The 15,852-nt window shown below is 46.0% G+C and overlaps 1 protein-coding gene across 5 annotated transcripts in view; it reads right to left on the bottom strand.

The window, feature by feature from the left end:
* Positions 1-1,290: 1,290 nt before the first annotated feature.
* The window catches only part of elmo1 (engulfment and cell motility 1 (ced-12 homolog, C. elegans)), a 28,503-nt gene continuing 13,941 nt past the window's right edge, over positions 1,291-15,852 (bottom strand). For 2 of the 5 annotated variants that reach the window (XM_088318589.1, XM_088318590.1), the window contains exons 2-23: positions 14,251-14,386; positions 13,483-13,523; positions 13,325-13,397; positions 13,196-13,246; positions 12,924-13,093; positions 12,345-12,380; positions 10,701-10,800; positions 10,467-10,618; positions 10,240-10,318; positions 9,890-9,931; positions 9,083-9,133; positions 8,884-9,006; positions 8,267-8,395; positions 7,809-7,913; positions 7,624-7,732; positions 5,519-5,655; positions 2,703-2,866; positions 2,230-2,342; positions 2,002-2,109; positions 1,849-1,931; positions 1,617-1,694; positions 1,291-1,527 (exon numbers count right to left, since the gene is read on the bottom strand). In XM_088318589.1, the coding sequence (XP_088174715.1) occupies positions 1,327-1,527; positions 1,617-1,694; positions 1,849-1,931; positions 2,002-2,109; positions 2,230-2,342; positions 2,703-2,866; positions 5,519-5,655; positions 7,624-7,732; positions 7,809-7,913; positions 8,267-8,395; positions 8,884-9,006; positions 9,083-9,133; positions 9,890-9,931; positions 10,240-10,318; positions 10,467-10,618; positions 10,701-10,800; positions 12,345-12,380; positions 12,924-13,093; positions 13,196-13,246; positions 13,325-13,397; positions 13,483-13,523; positions 14,251-14,328 (2,223 nt within the window). In that variant the 5' untranslated portion in view covers positions 14,329-14,386 and the 3' untranslated portion in view covers positions 1,291-1,326. The remainder of the gene's footprint in view (positions 1,528-1,616; positions 1,695-1,848; positions 1,932-2,001; positions 2,110-2,229; positions 2,343-2,702; positions 2,867-5,518; positions 5,656-7,623; positions 7,733-7,808; positions 7,914-8,266; positions 8,396-8,883; positions 9,007-9,082; positions 9,134-9,889; positions 9,932-10,239; positions 10,319-10,466; positions 10,619-10,700; positions 10,801-12,344; positions 12,381-12,923; positions 13,094-13,195; positions 13,247-13,324; positions 13,398-13,482; positions 13,524-14,250; positions 14,387-15,852) is intronic. The other 3 variants (XM_088318591.1, XM_088318592.1, XM_088318593.1) reach the window with 3 other exon arrangements.

Here is a 15,852-nt window from a genome sequence, read left to right on the forward strand (position 1 = left end):
CATGAATCATGTTTCATTATTCATGGAGCAATGTCATTTTTTTTTTAGGCTCAATCTTAATATTTTTGGGTTCACTCGGGTGAACGAGAGAGGGGAGGGGGGGGGCGACTGGGCACTCGCTTGCTCGTTCGTTCTGCTCGCTGTTCGTTCGGCCACGTCCCACCAACAGGAGGCCCCGAGGATGACCGAGCTGCAGTCCGACCCCGGATAAGCGTTAGAGAATGGATAATGTGAATTTTGTCCAAAGAAAAGAGACAAAAAGCACGGAACACCTTTTGAACTTTAATGTAAACAGCAGTTGGGTGAGGCCTTTGAAAAATCCAAAAGACGAAACGTGACGGGCTTAAATAGGAAAAGATTGGAATGAGTGTGCACTGGGGAGGGGTGCCCAAGTCTGTCCCGCCCGTTTTAGACGTCTTATGAACGTTGAAAGCGTTCATCTTGTCTCCTGTAAAATACGACGGGATGAACGAGATTACAAGGAAGATCGGACTTGACGATTGAAAGAAAGAAAAGTTCAAACCTCCTCCAACACATCCGATTGAAATGATCAGCTCATCGGCAAGCCACGTAAAGATGCTGATCGTTTCAATTTGGTGTGTCAGAAGAGGAAGACGTTAAAAAAAAAAAAAAGAGGCTCGACTTGGGCAACCCTGTGCAGGAGTTGGAAATGGACATGCACATATACGCGTATATATACATATGTGTATAAATATATATATGCATATGTATGTGGACATAGAAAAAAAAAGTACAACTATGATCAATTTTTAAATAAAAGAAAAATAATACATTAACGTTCAAATTTTCTGTCAACAAAATAGCTTTTCCACCCCAAAAAAAAAAAAAAAAAAATCAACATCTTGACAATTGGAAATGAACACTAAATGATAAAGTAAATATTGCTCAGGAATGTTGTGTACAGCAGTCGTTCAGGAATTTTGTGAAAACGGGGAAAAAAGTTCTAACAGTCTTGAGCGGACAAGAAGTGACTTTTGTTTTTAAAAACTTCTCGTGGTGCGGGGAAAAACATTTAGCTGCCGCAAATATGGTGAAACTTGCGTCTCGTGACAGGAAATAAGTGGACTCGAACTAACGTGGCCGTCCGTTTCTGCACAGAAGCCCTGAGGACAACAAAAATAAAAAAAAATTTTAAAAGTGTTTCTTGAGTTGAAGGGATTGCTTCCAGGTTTCTTCCGTCTCCATAGCAACGCGGAAGAAGAAGAAAAAAAATCCTCAATCACAGTTCTTGAAATCGTTCAGTTTTAAGGAAGGTGAACGTTAAGGGGGGGGGGTGTCCAGTGAATACAGCCGGGCTAAGCTAAGCTAGTTACAATCGTAAACAAAGTCGTAGTTGCTGGGCTCTTTGGGAATGGGGGGCGGTGCTTCGGGGATTTGGATGTTCTCCAGGTCCAGCAGGCGTAGTTTCATCTCCATGGAGAGCAGCGTGTCCATGTCGGATTTGGTGTAGTCGCTTGTCATCTCCTTGCCCAGAAGCGCGTTCAGACCGTCAGTCCACACGCAATACTGGAAATCAGACCGGGGGGAGACATTTTTTTTTTTTTTTAAATGACTGACGAAACATTCACGGGCAGTCAACGCTTGGCTCGTCTCACCTCGTGCTTGTCTGGAGCGATAAAGTTTAAATACTCGTCCGACTCGTAGAGGATGGAGAAGGCTAACTCCAGCACCTCCTGGAGGGGGGAGACCAGTATTACATGCTGCTAAACAATATCGTGTGTCCTGTCGGCGTGCGGCGGCAAAAGGTTGCTGCCTCCATGATAAGCGCTAGCTAACGGTTGGATGCTAACAGCGCTGTTCGCCATTTTTTTTTTTTCATTAGCACACCTTGTTCTGCTTGAGCGCGCCTTTCTCCTTCATATGAGGACAGTCTTTTCCCGTGATGATCGCCTTGATGTCCGCCACGGGCACTGCGGACAAACACGCCGTTAAATGTCAATCGGCCGCCTTGTGGTCATGTCGCAAATTGGCGCCACTCACGTTTGTCCTGCAGAGAGTCATGAGGCACCTCCCCTTGGGGACTTTCCTCAAGGTCGCCGTAGTGCAGGACCTTGTGGTTGGGGGACAGCCGGCAGTACCAAAATTTATCTAAAAGTGAGACAAATAAAAGGGCGACGTTAAACGCAAACTTTAAATAAATGGCCTTTAAACTACTTTGAACGTCTGGTAGCTTCTGATCGCCGCTCGTAGCTAATGCTAGCGCGTCACCTTGTCTCCTGCGACTGCTAATCTTCCGGAAGCACGTTCCTTCGCACAGTCGATTGAGCCTCTGCTGTTTGATCAGCTCCATAATCTCCGGCTGGATCTTCTCTCTCAGCTCGCTGCACCGACGACAAGCACACGGCGGAATGCGTTAGCATCCTGTCACGCACGCGCGCGCACGCTAACACTGAAATGTCATCTGGTTTCCCAAAAGGCAGACCATGAGGTTGTGATGATTCATCTATGTTGCACGCGTACATGTTTGAGTGCTGCGTCTGACGGCGTCAATTATGCAAATGAGATGCAAAAGAAGGCGGGACAAGCAACACGGTCAATAAAGATTGGCGTGGTCTTAATTAACCATCTGGGAGGCACTTTTAATTTAAAACCAAGCTTTCTTTTTGTCATTACAAACTAGCGACAAAAAATAGGACGGAACGAACGACACGGACACAAAGACGCGCGATTGGCCGACTCACAGGATGGGGCGGGACTGGAAGTCCTCCTGATTCATCCTCTCCGACTGTCGTATCTTGAGGATCTCTGCGTAGCTCAGGTTCTGCAGGCGGCTCTTGAACTGGTCCAGCGAGTTAGGCTTCAGCGTCAGCGCTCGCATGATCTGCTCGCGCACCACCTGCATGACCTGCGCCACAGGAAGGGGCGGAGTCAGCCGAGCGATGTGGGAGAAAGCGCGAAAACGACACAATCTTAAATATGTGCTAAATCGCGGGGACGAGTTTACAAATGTGGATTGTGTCACTCGGCTGCTGAGCAATCGTTTGCATCAGAAAGGAGACGAACACCAGAGATCATCGGACAAGAAAGGTTCAAGTGGAAAAGCTGCGCCTTATTGTGGCGCGCTTCAACGACGAGACACGCAAGACTGCGAAAGAAAGAAAAAGAAAATGTTGTCCGCTGCTGCTCATGCTGATGCACGATGACGTCGGGTCAGTCTAGCGTGTTCAAATGCAAGCGTCGGCCACTTGCACTTGCGCTTAATGAACACACAAGGGCGTTTAAAAAAAAAATAAAAAAATAGAACCCAAGGCAGAAAGGAAAGCCTCTCAGCTTCTGTCCGAGTAGAACGGCAAGACAAAAAAAAAAAAAAAAGGAGCTTGAGAAGCTCGCTGAGGGAGTGGGAGGTGAAGCATGATGATAAAAATAGCCCGTCTGAAAGCAACAAAAGAGGAGGGGGGGCAGGTGGCGTGGTGGGAGGGGGGAAGTGGGCGGGGTTTACAAGCCCACCCAGAGGAGGAAGAGTTGAAGAAACAAAAGAAGCTCGGCGTGAGTCACAGTCAAGAAAAGAGCAAAAGGGGGATGACAGTGGTGGGAAATTGGTCCAAAAAAATAATAATCCAGTCGGGTCGCGCTCGTGTGACGGCGAGTTCGTCAAAAGTCACCCGAAGACCAATTCGAGGTGGTCGGGAAACAAAAATGGCTTGAATTGCGCTCATCTCGTAATTGGAAATATTGGGCAAAAAATCTTTACGAGAAAATCGTTGTGAGCACAGAAAAATTGCAACGTTTGCAGGCAAGGAAGCGCCGAGTCAGCGTTTGGGCGAAACGGCGTTGTGCTCATCGAGCAATTTGAGAAGAATCAGAACTCAGAATAGGATTCGGAAATCACAAATAAGCAGCAGAGTCCAAAGTTTTGAGTGGGATTATGCTAATTAGCAGAGCCGGGCGGGCAATCCGTCCCCGGGGCGGAACGGGGTCGGCGGTTTTTAAGAATAAGGCCGGAAGGTCGAGGCCGCAAGGCGACCCAGATCGCGGCCGGACGGCCGAGGAATGACGTGATTCGGAATGCTTCAAGATTATTCTCAAATCATTGATTTAACTTGATCGCAAACTCGGAAAGACAACAATTGGAACGGAAAATAGATGCTAATCTGTTTTAGAGTAATCAGAAATCCAGATGATATTTTTTATTATTGTTTTTTTTTTGGGGACTGATTATTTGGAGCACAAACGACACGATCCGAACAAACCCAAAGTGAGCGCCGAGTCATCGTTCCAAGATTGAGCTCAACCAGGATGGTGCTAATCTAGGAATATTTCGTCGTCGTGATTCAAGAAAACTGGATTTGGATTGGAAGGAAATGGAAAGTATTGAGCCGGCGCTCCGGGATCACGCTAATCTCATGCTGACCTCCTCCCTAACGCCGGATAAAAACATCAGCGGAGGGAAGAAGCGTGGCGCGGCTCCTTACAATTTCCTCAGGAGACAAATGTGTGTACGCGCTTAATCCCATTCATCACAAAGACCCCCCTTCCACACATGAACATGAACACACACACACACACACACAAAGCTTGTAATCCAGTAGATTATTTTGCAATTTGGGTCGCCGGCATGACCATCCTCCATCTTCCTCCTGGTAACACAAACAATCCCTCCTCTTCCTCCGCCAATCAAGCCCTGCTAATTGCCCCCCCCCCTTGCCCCTCCCCCTCATGCTCACGCACACACTTTCTACTTACATGTCAGCGCCATGGTTGCGAGCGTGCGCGCGACTGAATCCCGAATCCTGCGCAGCTCGGGCAGACCGAGAGGCTGAGGAGGAGGGGGGAGGAAGTGTGTGTGTGCAGGAGGGGGGGCGGCAGATGGCCGCGTCGCTGATGGCGGCGAGCGGAGTCGGCTCGCGCTATCGTTTTGTCTCCCCGGATGGATTCCTTTCGCACGTATTCCCGTCTGGAGGCAAATGGTCGACGCCGTACCTGCCGCCTTCTTCTTCTTCTTCTTCTCTTGTCGTCGCTCTCGCTCAGCCTTATGTTGATCTACGATTTTAAGAGCTCTGATTGGACGCACGCCACTGCCACGCACGCCAATTGGGATGCGGCCAGAGGATCACATGACATTGCGCGCGCGTGCGTGTGTGTGTGTGTGCGTATGGGGAGGGGGGGAGTCACTACGTCATAGAGGAGATGGAGGGAGGGGAGGGCAGATGAAAATGCTCGCACAAACATGGTGACGATACAGCGCGGCGCGCCGGCCCAAACGGCGTCGACCAATGCCGCCGTATTTGGAGGACGGTCGCTATGGCAACGGTTGCCTGGCGCTCGCTTGTCAGCATCAGAGTCCTTGCCGCTGTTAAAAGCACCAGATTCAGTGTGTTGACAATTGATTGTCTGAAATCCCGCTTGGATTTTTTTTTTTCCTCCTCACTAAATATCGACATGGTGGCCACAAGCGAACAAGCGGCAGACTTCAGGCATCTTTTTATTTTGGCTTCTTGAGACTTTTGTGGGTCAACACGCCCCGTTTCATGTTGATAAGCGAAAGCGTCTTTCTGACCTTGTTGAAGTCCTCGCTGGTGGCCCTCATCTCCTTCCAGGTCTTGTTGAGCAGCTGGATGCAGATGCAGAAGAACTCTGCAAAGGAGCGGTCGTGCGTGAAGAACATCGGGTGGAAGTCGTGGCAGTTTTCGCCAGCTGCGGGACAAAAAGTACACGCTTGGGTCAAACAATTCATGTTTTTTTTTTTATTTATTAGAAAAATGATACTGTACTTCAAGACCGAATTCAGAAGAATGCTTCAAAAAATGTGCTTCATTTCAACAGACATTGTCCTGCTCATCGTAATTCGTGGTCGAGGATCAAGAATATATTCCTGTAGATATTGTGTTATCTTTTCTTCATAGGTTGCTCCAACGCTCATGCTTAAATATCCATTTCTTAAATCCACCACATTTGATGCTATTCGGCAGCCCGCCTATGGCGCTGTGAATTATGTGTTAGCGCTAAGCTAACGGGGATTAGCTAACCTCTCTTCGCACATTTTCTGCATTGCTCTTCTGTGGAAAGCGCAAGCAACACATCCGCCCAAAAAATAAAAGAAGGATGCTGCGCTAACAAGTGCTCCTTCCTCTTGGGACGAGCATGCCTTGGCTGAGGTCAGCGGGGCCGTCCTCTCATCCGAATGGGAGGCTATTTTGGTGCCCGTGTGTGTGTGTGGCCCGAGGGCGCTTGAATGTGTGACGTCAGCTCGTTAGCGGGCTGGACGCCATGCAAATGAGGCCTGCAGGGGCACGGGTGGACTTGAGCGGCGGGCACAGCGCCACCCCGACATCTGCCAACGTGCGGCGAGCGTGCAAAAGGAAAGTCACCTTGTGGCCGAGCCACATGATGAATGCACAGCCAACGATGTCGTCCTCGCTTTAATTGCCAGCTTCATGCCCCCGCTGTGACAAGGGGAAAGCGTGCGTGCGTGCGTGCGTGCGCGTGTCGAGCGAGCAAAGTCAGCATCCTTTCACGGTCCAGTCGGTGCGCGTGCGCGAAGTGAGAAAACAAATAAATAAATAAGCGGGCATGTCGTGGTTCTCAACTGGGCGGCTCCAGCATTCGCACAAAATGAGAATGAAGTCACATTTTGGTATTCTGACACATGACTAAATTGTAATTTTTATTTTTATGATGTTTGATCGATGGCTTTTTTTCTTTTTGTTCCCCCCTCAAATGGATCGACTTGAAAGTTGATGCAAAAAGGCGCACGTTCGGCGCCGTTGCCAAGTGGCGTCAAAGCACTGTGGGAACATCTGCGCTAATGGTCTCTAATGAGCTTAGCGGCTAATTGCAGCCGCGTCAGTCGCTTCTCGCGCACGTCAAGTCAAGGAAGCAGCAAACATGCAGAGCAACATCAAGGAACGACTTCATTCTAGTAAAAGCAGAAAAAATCTAATAAAAATCCCCTGGCAAAGGTTTACAAAGCATTTTATTAGAATAGCTCGGCTACCTTATTTGATAAAAATATTTTCTTCCTAGTTTAGAAGGTGCTATAAAAATATCTTCCGGCTTAATTCTATTTTTCCATTTTCTGTGTAAAACAAATATTTCTAAAAACTGTTCCCTCCTATTTTATTCCGGATGTTTTTTTTAAGGATTTTATTTGACATGGACTCGTGTGAATCCAACAGCATCTCCTTTTCCCGATTTCGTTTTTACATGACGACTGTCACGATAGTTGTGAGCGATTATCGCCGCTCGAATGTCAGCAATAACTCCAGACGGCGATTGTTACGAGTCGCTGAGAGAGCGCGGCAGACGGAGAGCCGGGAGCGAGCCGGCAGATGGGGAAAGGATACAAAAATAAAGAAATAAATATAGCAACGCACAATAACACGCAGGCTGAGAGATGGAGACACGCCAGCAAGCAGAAAAAAAACAAAAAAACATCTGCTGTCAACAGAGCTTATTAGCAAAGATGAAATAATGTGAAGTGCAACCACAATTGAAAAGACTGAAAATAAAGAATTTTATTTTAGTAAATAATAAAAAAAAAAAAATAGATATGACTACTGTAAATACAACAAATTCAAAAATAAATAAAAATCAAATAATGAAATAAGTCAAGTGTTTTTTTTTAGCTCTGCTGCGATGTGATTTTGTATGCGTGCGACTTACGCAGCTCGCCCACTTTGAGGATCTCGCAGAGCATCTTGGTGAGTTCGATGCTACTTCGTCCGAACGGACACTCGTGCTTGTCTTCCCGACTGCTGTTCTCCAGAACGATCTGGCGCAGCAAGAGAACAACAATTGTCTTTTTTTTTTTTTGTTTGCTTGCCGCCGGCCGCTGATTTTGGACTCACCCGAATGTAGGCGTCCTGGTGGTGCCTGGCAAAGTAGAGCATGTTGTCCAGCGCCAACATCCCGGGAGGAATCTGGGTGAAATCCACAGCGGGGTTCACGTGGTTCTGCGGGCCAGCAAAATGTCACAAGTTGGCAACATTCATGCTAGTTTTGGGAGCCTGTCTATGACATTTTGCATTGTGTGTTAGCATTGAGCTAGCAGAAGACATCCAGCAGGGTAAGAAATACTTTGCAAAACCACACAAGGTGAATTTCTTTCAACATTATAGGCCTCTCTGGAATTTTTACAATGGAGAACTTGCACAACTGGTGGCCGACGAAATATTTGTTTTGCCCCACTGTCACTAACGCGGTTTGGTTAAATACAAAAAGTCTAATTGTCCTGGCTAATTCAAGGAAAAAGAAAATATGTAAGTTGAGGTCCGATGATCCCGTCGGAGAGGGAGAGGACTCTTACGATGAAACCGAGCTTCTTGTAGTCGCGCGTGTACATGGACTTGCGCTTCTCCGTGCTGCCGCCGTTGTTGGGCTCGCAGTCCATGTCGAAGGCGATCCGACGCAGCTCGAAGATGATGTCCCGCTGAGCCTGACAGAAAAAAAAAATTACTTCACTTAAAAATAAATAAATAAAATAGAATAAATCATTCTTGGAAATTACAAATGACTATAAAAAAAGGATGAGAAATATAAAGATTTTCTTTTAGTGATGAAGACATTTTTTTTGGGCCTTTTTGTTTTCTTGTTTCCAACCCTAAAAAAAATTCCTGATAAAATGACAATTTTGCAAATTTCTCAATATAGTTCCTTTTTAGATATTTTATAAAATGTATTTTTTAAAATTTGATTGTACACATTTTTTCCTCACAAAAAATATTTTTAGTGTAAATAATTACTTTTACTTCCAAAAAATACTCTTTGTAATTTTCAAATATTTTCCTTCAATTGTTTTCCTACAAAAATGGAGAGATTTTGTTTTGATTTTGTTCAGAATTTTTGAAGCTTTTCTACATCTCGATTATGCAGTCACGCCCCCCCCAACAAATTAAATTTCTCCTGATACTGCCAAACGCTGACCTGGTCCTGGGGGTCCATCTTGGTCATCATGCGGTCCTCGAGCAGGTTGAAGGTGAGAACCTGCAGAACGTACAGTTGTTGCGCCATCTCATCGTTGATGGGCGTCGGGCTCCGGATCACGTTCTGCCGACGCAACGCAAAACACGTCGTCAGCCCAAGGCCCGCCGGACAAAATCAAATAAAAAAAAAAAAAGCTTACGCTGAGGATGATGGAGCGCAGTTGCTTTTGGGCCAAGATGTGCGCCATCTCCTGCACACCGGGAGGAGAAAATAAGCACAAAAAAAACAATTGCAACTGATGCATCGGAATGAGAAAATAACGGGAAAATGAATGTCAGGGGGAAAAAAAGGAGGGCATAAAGACAAATAATAACAAAATGGTTGCTAGGAAAATAAGAATTGGGAAGAAAATTGTTTCAAAGAAAATAGAATAATACTTTCATTTTAATGAGCCACTCACTGAAACGACTTGTATGTCCAATCAATTAGGATCATTTCAATTCTTTTACTAATTACTAAAAAAAAATTAAAAAATTAAATATTCAAATAAAATTTATCTATTTTTCCCCATCCTGCAAATTATATTTGCCTCCTTATAATTCTTTCAGTGTAAAAAAATAAATCTGTCATTTCCTCCAAAAATATGACATCTATTTTTAAATTCATCCTGCTCTATATGGCATTTTTTTACCGTGAATTTCAAACCTTACATCTTTATCCTTTGAAAAGTTTTTTATTTTTGCCAACTATTAAAAATTAATTAAATTAAAATAAATTTAGATTCGATGAAATTATTGTTAGATGCATTTAGATACACATTTTTTTAATATATTTCTTCCCTTTGACAGTGTGGCACATGTTTGGAATTTAAAAAAAAAAAAGAAAAAAAAAGTGAACTCAAGCTTAGAAGGTCCGACTTCAGGTAGGGGAGGGGTGTGAGTAAATGAGGCTATTACTGGGGGGGGCACAACCAACAGCAACGGTCGTCATGGGGCGGTGCACTTACTGTCAGCGGACAATTTAGGATGTCCACAATGTGCTCATCAAACTAGTGCGTTGTGGTCGTGCGCGGGCGGCGAGGTGAGGAAAAAAAAAAAAAAAGACAACAAACACACCACAAGGTGAACAAGAGTGACGGCGGCGTTGACAAAAGATGGAGGAGGAAATTAAAAAAAAATAAATACAAAGAGAGAGAGAGGGATGTTTCATTTTTAATAGCGTGATGTCATTGCAATGCGGCATTTGTGGACGGGAGGAAGTCTGAGTGCGGGCGTTCATTCATTATTAAAAGGCAGAGGCAGCTGGACGAGATAGCGAGAAAGCGGGCAAGGGGGGGAGGGAGTGAAGCATCCTTACTTGTCTCCTTTCCTCAGGAGCTTTAAGGAAGAGCGCGTTGATGACGGCGATGGTGTACGTCTGGATGTCCTGATCTGTCCTGGAAGGACACGCAAAGCACACGGATGTGACATTGCAACAAAAAGAAAAACATATTCAAGAAGAATTGTCAACAAAAATCAAACAAGAAAAAAGGTGAAGCCGCAGGTGCGTCGCAAAATGTTCTTTGTCATGACAAGTTTGCTCACCCCTGAAGGTGCGGAATGAGCTGGCCGATGGTGATCTCTTGCGCCACCTTGTGGTAGAGATCCTGACTGTTGAGGACCATGGACTCCAGGATGGCCAGCGAGCGCTGCAGCACGGCCGTGTCCATGGCCGCCTTGTTGACGTAGCCGGCGATCTGCAACGGAAAGCGGACGCCCAACTTTACGGCTCGTGTGCTCGTCAGCGTCGCGTCGCATCGCGTCGCGTCGTGGGCCCACCTTCTTGATGAAGGCCACGGAAAAGGTGTCCCAGGAGACGATGCCGTGGTCCATCAGCTCCACGAAGGCTGTGAGCGTGAACGACAGCAGGTCGCCAAAGCTACAACGCACAGGTGCGAGGGAAGAAACAATCGGTAACATTTTGGAGTTCCCGCAGAGTTGAGAAACTTTGGGAAAATGAGGACGAGGATCGAGCGAGCGAGCGAGCGGCCAGACGAGGAAGAAGCAGCAGCAGCTCCGAGCTGGTTGGAAAAGACGCACGGAAAAGTGGGAGCGAGGCGGGCCAAAGACTGGAAGCAGTGATCGAGTGCCAAGTCATGCAAAAAGAGGAAACGTACGGTTAGAGATGTCCCAAAAGACAATTTCTTTCTTTCTTTGCCCGAAACTTGGCAGCCAAACAATCTTTCATTGCAGTTCATTGCTCCAACATTTCTTTCCAAGCAATAGTTGCAAAGCGTACTCCGTGTTGGAACAGCGCGATGGCCATCAAGCTTCTCAAGCGAACGCAAAACGGCAGTTAGGAACAAAAACACGACATCGGGAAATGCTGCGACTGTGCTTCAGCGTCACCTGGCAAACGGCGGGCTTCTGCTTTGAAAAACGTCAACGGCTGGCAAACGACAATGGACTCACATTTGCTCAAAGGACCTCTGACAGAAAACGGCAAAAGTAAAGAGCGCCACGGCCTTCGAGTCACACCAAAACAATCCAAACTCAAACTCTTCTGCAATAGTGCCCCCTGGTGTTCAAAAAACAACCTGCACACTGCGTCATTTGAATTGAGCTGAGCCACAAAAGCAAACCAACTTTGAGGAATTTGACTGCGTAAATAAAGTTGAAAATGTTTTAAAAAAAAAAAAAAAAAAAATTATTCAACAAAAAATATTAGGTCATGAAATCAAGATTTTAATTTCTTTCTCACATGAGCGCAGAACGGTCAAAAACGGCAGTGTCCAAACGATGGTCGGGGGTCAAATAGCAGGCCCGAGTCAATCAGATAATTCACTTGCAGTAGATTGCATTGTTGCGTTGTTCCAGTGACAATCACAAAATTCCGAAACATGATTATTATTTTTCTTGATATACAATCGATACATTATTGCCCAGCATGTTCTTCGATACACTGATGGTTTGTTTCTCAAGTGCTACTATCAATAAAATAATGTCAATCTTTGATTTTTCTGCATGTGGCATAAGAAAAGGTTTGGACACCCTTGGGTTAGATGAAAAAGCTGAAGAAGGACAATAAAAGACGTTTCCATGGAGACAGATAAGCAAAATATCGTTAAAAAAATAATAATAAATAAATAATAAAATCAATTGCAAAATGAACCTCAGCATCACCCTGAACAGCAATGACAGGACCACCAACATTTAGTTCGTCAACCAATTAGAAAATAAGAAAAGCAGCCAAGGGAGAAATAAATCTTGGTCATCCTTCACGTGAAGAGTCAAAGAACGACCTGAGGAAAAAAAGGCTCATGCAACGCAAAACGGAAGGCTGAAATGAATTTTGCAATTTCCCAGAAGGCATTGGTGCCGCTGCTGTCAATCATGCGGACTCAGGCGGCGGCGGTGGCGGCAAAGAAGCAGAAGAGCGCAAAACTGCGCGGGCGCACGCACGGGGGAATTTGGGGGGCTTACCAGGGCTTCATAATCTTCTGGAGTTTCTGATAGCGCCTGCAAACAGTTCACAAACTTTGCCATCAAAATTGAAAACATAAGTAAAAAAAAAAAAAGAATTGAAAAAAATATTTGAAAAACACGAAGATAAAATTGTGAAAACACCATGAATGAAAACAAATGAAAGTGCAAATAATGACACTGTATTAATATTATTTTAAAAATGTTGATTTGTAGATATGTTGCAGCTAAAAATGTGTGAGTCAATTAATTTAAAAGGAGGTGTATTTTTGATACATAATTGATGCTTTAACACCACCAGAAGAAAAAAAAAACTAACTCCAAGAACAAGCAGCAGCTGCTTGCGCCACTAGAGGGCGCCATCTGCCTTTCACTTGAGCATCCACACGCTGCAGCCGTGATTAGCATAAAAAGCGATTTCACGAGGCGTCAACACAAATGCCGCTGCAGGCAAAACGCTTCAATTGAACACGCAAACCTTTAGTTGCCGCAAAACTTGGCAAAGACGCACCAGCCGGCCAGTGCGTGAATACCCGTGTCCCCCTTGCGGTGGGAAAGGTGGTGTCGGGCGGGACCTACTCAGTGCCGCTCTCCACCATTTGGGTGAGCAGTGAGATGCCGTCCATGTTGATGAAGTCCAAGGCGAAGGTGACGTCACGTGACGCGCTGGCCAGGTCCTTCAGCGCCTCCAGCTTGGCGTCCATGCTGGACGACTGGATGCGCTCGTGCAGCTGCAGCGCCGTCTGGTACTGACGACGGCAAAACGCAACTTGGGTCACATTTGCGCGCTCGTCCGTGGCATCCGACAACATTGCAGCTCTGCTTAGCTTTTGGGCGACGAGGCCACTTACAGGAGACGTGGTCAAGCGCAGGATGGAGCCGTTCTTGATGTCGTTTCGATTCTGAGACACAAACGCATTTTTGGAGGTGACAAATTTCTAATTTGTGGACTTTTTTTTTTTTTGTCGTATGGGTCAAACCTTTTCTGTGATGTAGAAATTGGTGGCGTCGGCGATTTGCAGTGCAAAATTTTCATAATTCCCCAGTGACCAACTGCAGAAAACATTTTCATTCATGTGTAAAAAAAATTAAAAACATTTTTTTTTTTTGTTGTGGTTCAGCAACGACGTCGACTTACCCCTCGCATACTTCTTTGATGATGGCCGAGAGCGGCTTTTTCTGCCAGAAAAAGAAGACCAAAAGAAGGCGAGTTGAGAGTTTACAGAGCTGGAAGAAAAGTTTGAGGAAGCGCGCAGATCCGCATGGCATTTGCGCCACCGCTGCACGTTGGCGGCTCAACTCAATTAAAAAAAAATTACAAACAAAATAAAACAGTGGCTGAAACGTCAAACAAAACAATTGAGAATCATCTAAAAAAAGAATTAAACGGACGTTGAATGAATGTACTTTTTGATTTCTATACCCGGAATGTCAGTTGGTCGGTTGAGGAGGGGGCTCGCATGGCATGACTCACGAGGCCATACGCCGCCACGGGCCATTTGTACGCGGATGAGGAAGGTGGTCACGCGGGCTACATATGTTTGTGCGTGCACGTTGGCAGCGAAGGAGAAGCGGTGGTGTGAGGAAGAGGAGGATGACGAGGAAGAGCGCGCCGCAGCGCAGCGGCATCGCGACGCCTCCGAGGCAAGAGGACGGCAACAACCGCAGAGGTTGGTGCGCCGTCGCCGAGCGCGGCGCACGTTGCCGTGGCGACGGCCAACTTTTACTACCGGTGGTGCACGCTAGGCCACATCGTTTCGAAAATTGGATTTGAGAAATGCATAATTCTTTTTTTTAAATAAAAATTATGCATTTCTCAAATGCATTTTATTTTATTTCTCCATCCTGCTACTAATTCCAAAAATAAAATAAACTTTTTTTTTTCCTTCTGTTGTTTTGTCGTCACCTGGTCGATCTCCATGAGCTTGGGGAAGGCCCCCGGCCACTCGATGGCCACCTTGACCGTGTCGGCGGGCGGCGGCATGGCGGCTTGGGTGCTCTCGCGCCTCTTTTCTCTAAAGTTGCAGGACGATCATCCACACCTGGAAAGACGGCAAACGCACCTTTGTCACTCGACAAGCTTCGTTTAAACACGCAACAACAATTGTCATCCGACGATCGTCGACGTCATCGTCATGATCGGCATCATGACAGTCGATCGTTCGTCGTCATCATCATCGAAACGAACCGGACTTGAAACCCTAATTTAAAACCCTACCCCAGACGGATGAAGTGTGGCTTGAAAGCCTCATTTGACACCCGACCCCCAAATCGCAATCCCTAATTTGAAAACCTACCTGCGACTGTCAAAACGCCGTCTCCAAGCCCAACTTGAAAGGCGCGTGTGTGCGTGACGTGATCTTCCAACCCGCGAAGAGTGAGTCAGCCCATAATAAGCCACACCAGTTTTCTTCCCGCGAGCCGTCGCCATGGCAGCGGCCGCATCAATAGCGACCATGCATCTTTCTTTCCGAGGCCTGCCGCTTTGTTACATTGCACCCCCCCCCCCCCCCCCCCCAAAATAAAGTGAGTCACTCGCCAGCCCTCAGCTCTCCACGGCTAATGCGAAGCGTATCAGATAGCAAAGGCTTGGCGGGGCGACTTGAGAGCGGTCATGTGATCACAGGGAGGTCACCGCAACAAAGTGTGCAGGGCTCAGGTTGCCGCCCGTGTGAACCTCCAAAGACGGAAATGCAAACTTTTGTCATTTAAAACGACACATTTTTAAATAGCTTCTTAGATTTTTCTTGGGAAAATTCATCGAAATTAAATTTTTTAATGAAATGTTAAATATTTTGTCAAATTTCACAATAGTCCCCCATTGAGAAGAAATAAAAATGGAGGCATCTCTCATGATTTTACCACTTGCCACAAAGAACTTTTCTGTTCTCATTTTGACTGGAGTGACGCTTCCAGAAGACAAACATCTGGAGCCATCTTGAAACCACATCAAAGCCATTTGTGCACAAAAACGACATCAATATGTTGTCATCTTATTAAAAGTCCACAACAAGACTCTTTCAAGCAGGAGAGACAAAAAAGCCAAGCAAGGAAGGCCGACCCGTTTGCTCTTCTTTGAAAAGCCGCCGCAGACAAAAGATGCTAAAGTTGCGCCTCTGTCAGCTTTGGCACTTTGGCCACAAGACACTCAAGTTACCGCCCCCCCTCCGGCGCAGGCGAGCGCATCAAACACACGCAGGAGTACAGAGGAAAATTTTCCGCAAGAAAAAAAAAAAAAAAAAAGTGGGACAAAAGGCAGACGCGTGAAAGGGAAGGAAGACAAAAGGCAAAGAAAGCGTGGCGAGCGGAGGAAGACAAGCTGCCAGGAAACCAAAAAAAAAAAAAAAAAAAGGCGCAATTAAGTTCCATCATCATCGCGACGGGATGTCCGCGCACGTTTCGCCAATTTGCATGGTGAGGTCAAAATAAGCGTGGAGAATATGCTTTCATTATTTAGGGAAAATTCACTTTTGTGAAAACGTGGCGTGAATGGCAAGGAACAAAGAAG

Source organism: Idiotropiscis lumnitzeri, chromosome 16 (genome assembly GCF_059441095.1).
Source record: "Idiotropiscis lumnitzeri isolate Australia: NSW breed Sydney's pygmy pipehorse chromosome 16, RoL_Ilum_1.0, whole genome shotgun sequence".
Lineage (NCBI taxonomy): Eukaryota > Metazoa > Chordata > Actinopteri > Syngnathiformes > Syngnathidae > Idiotropiscis > Idiotropiscis lumnitzeri.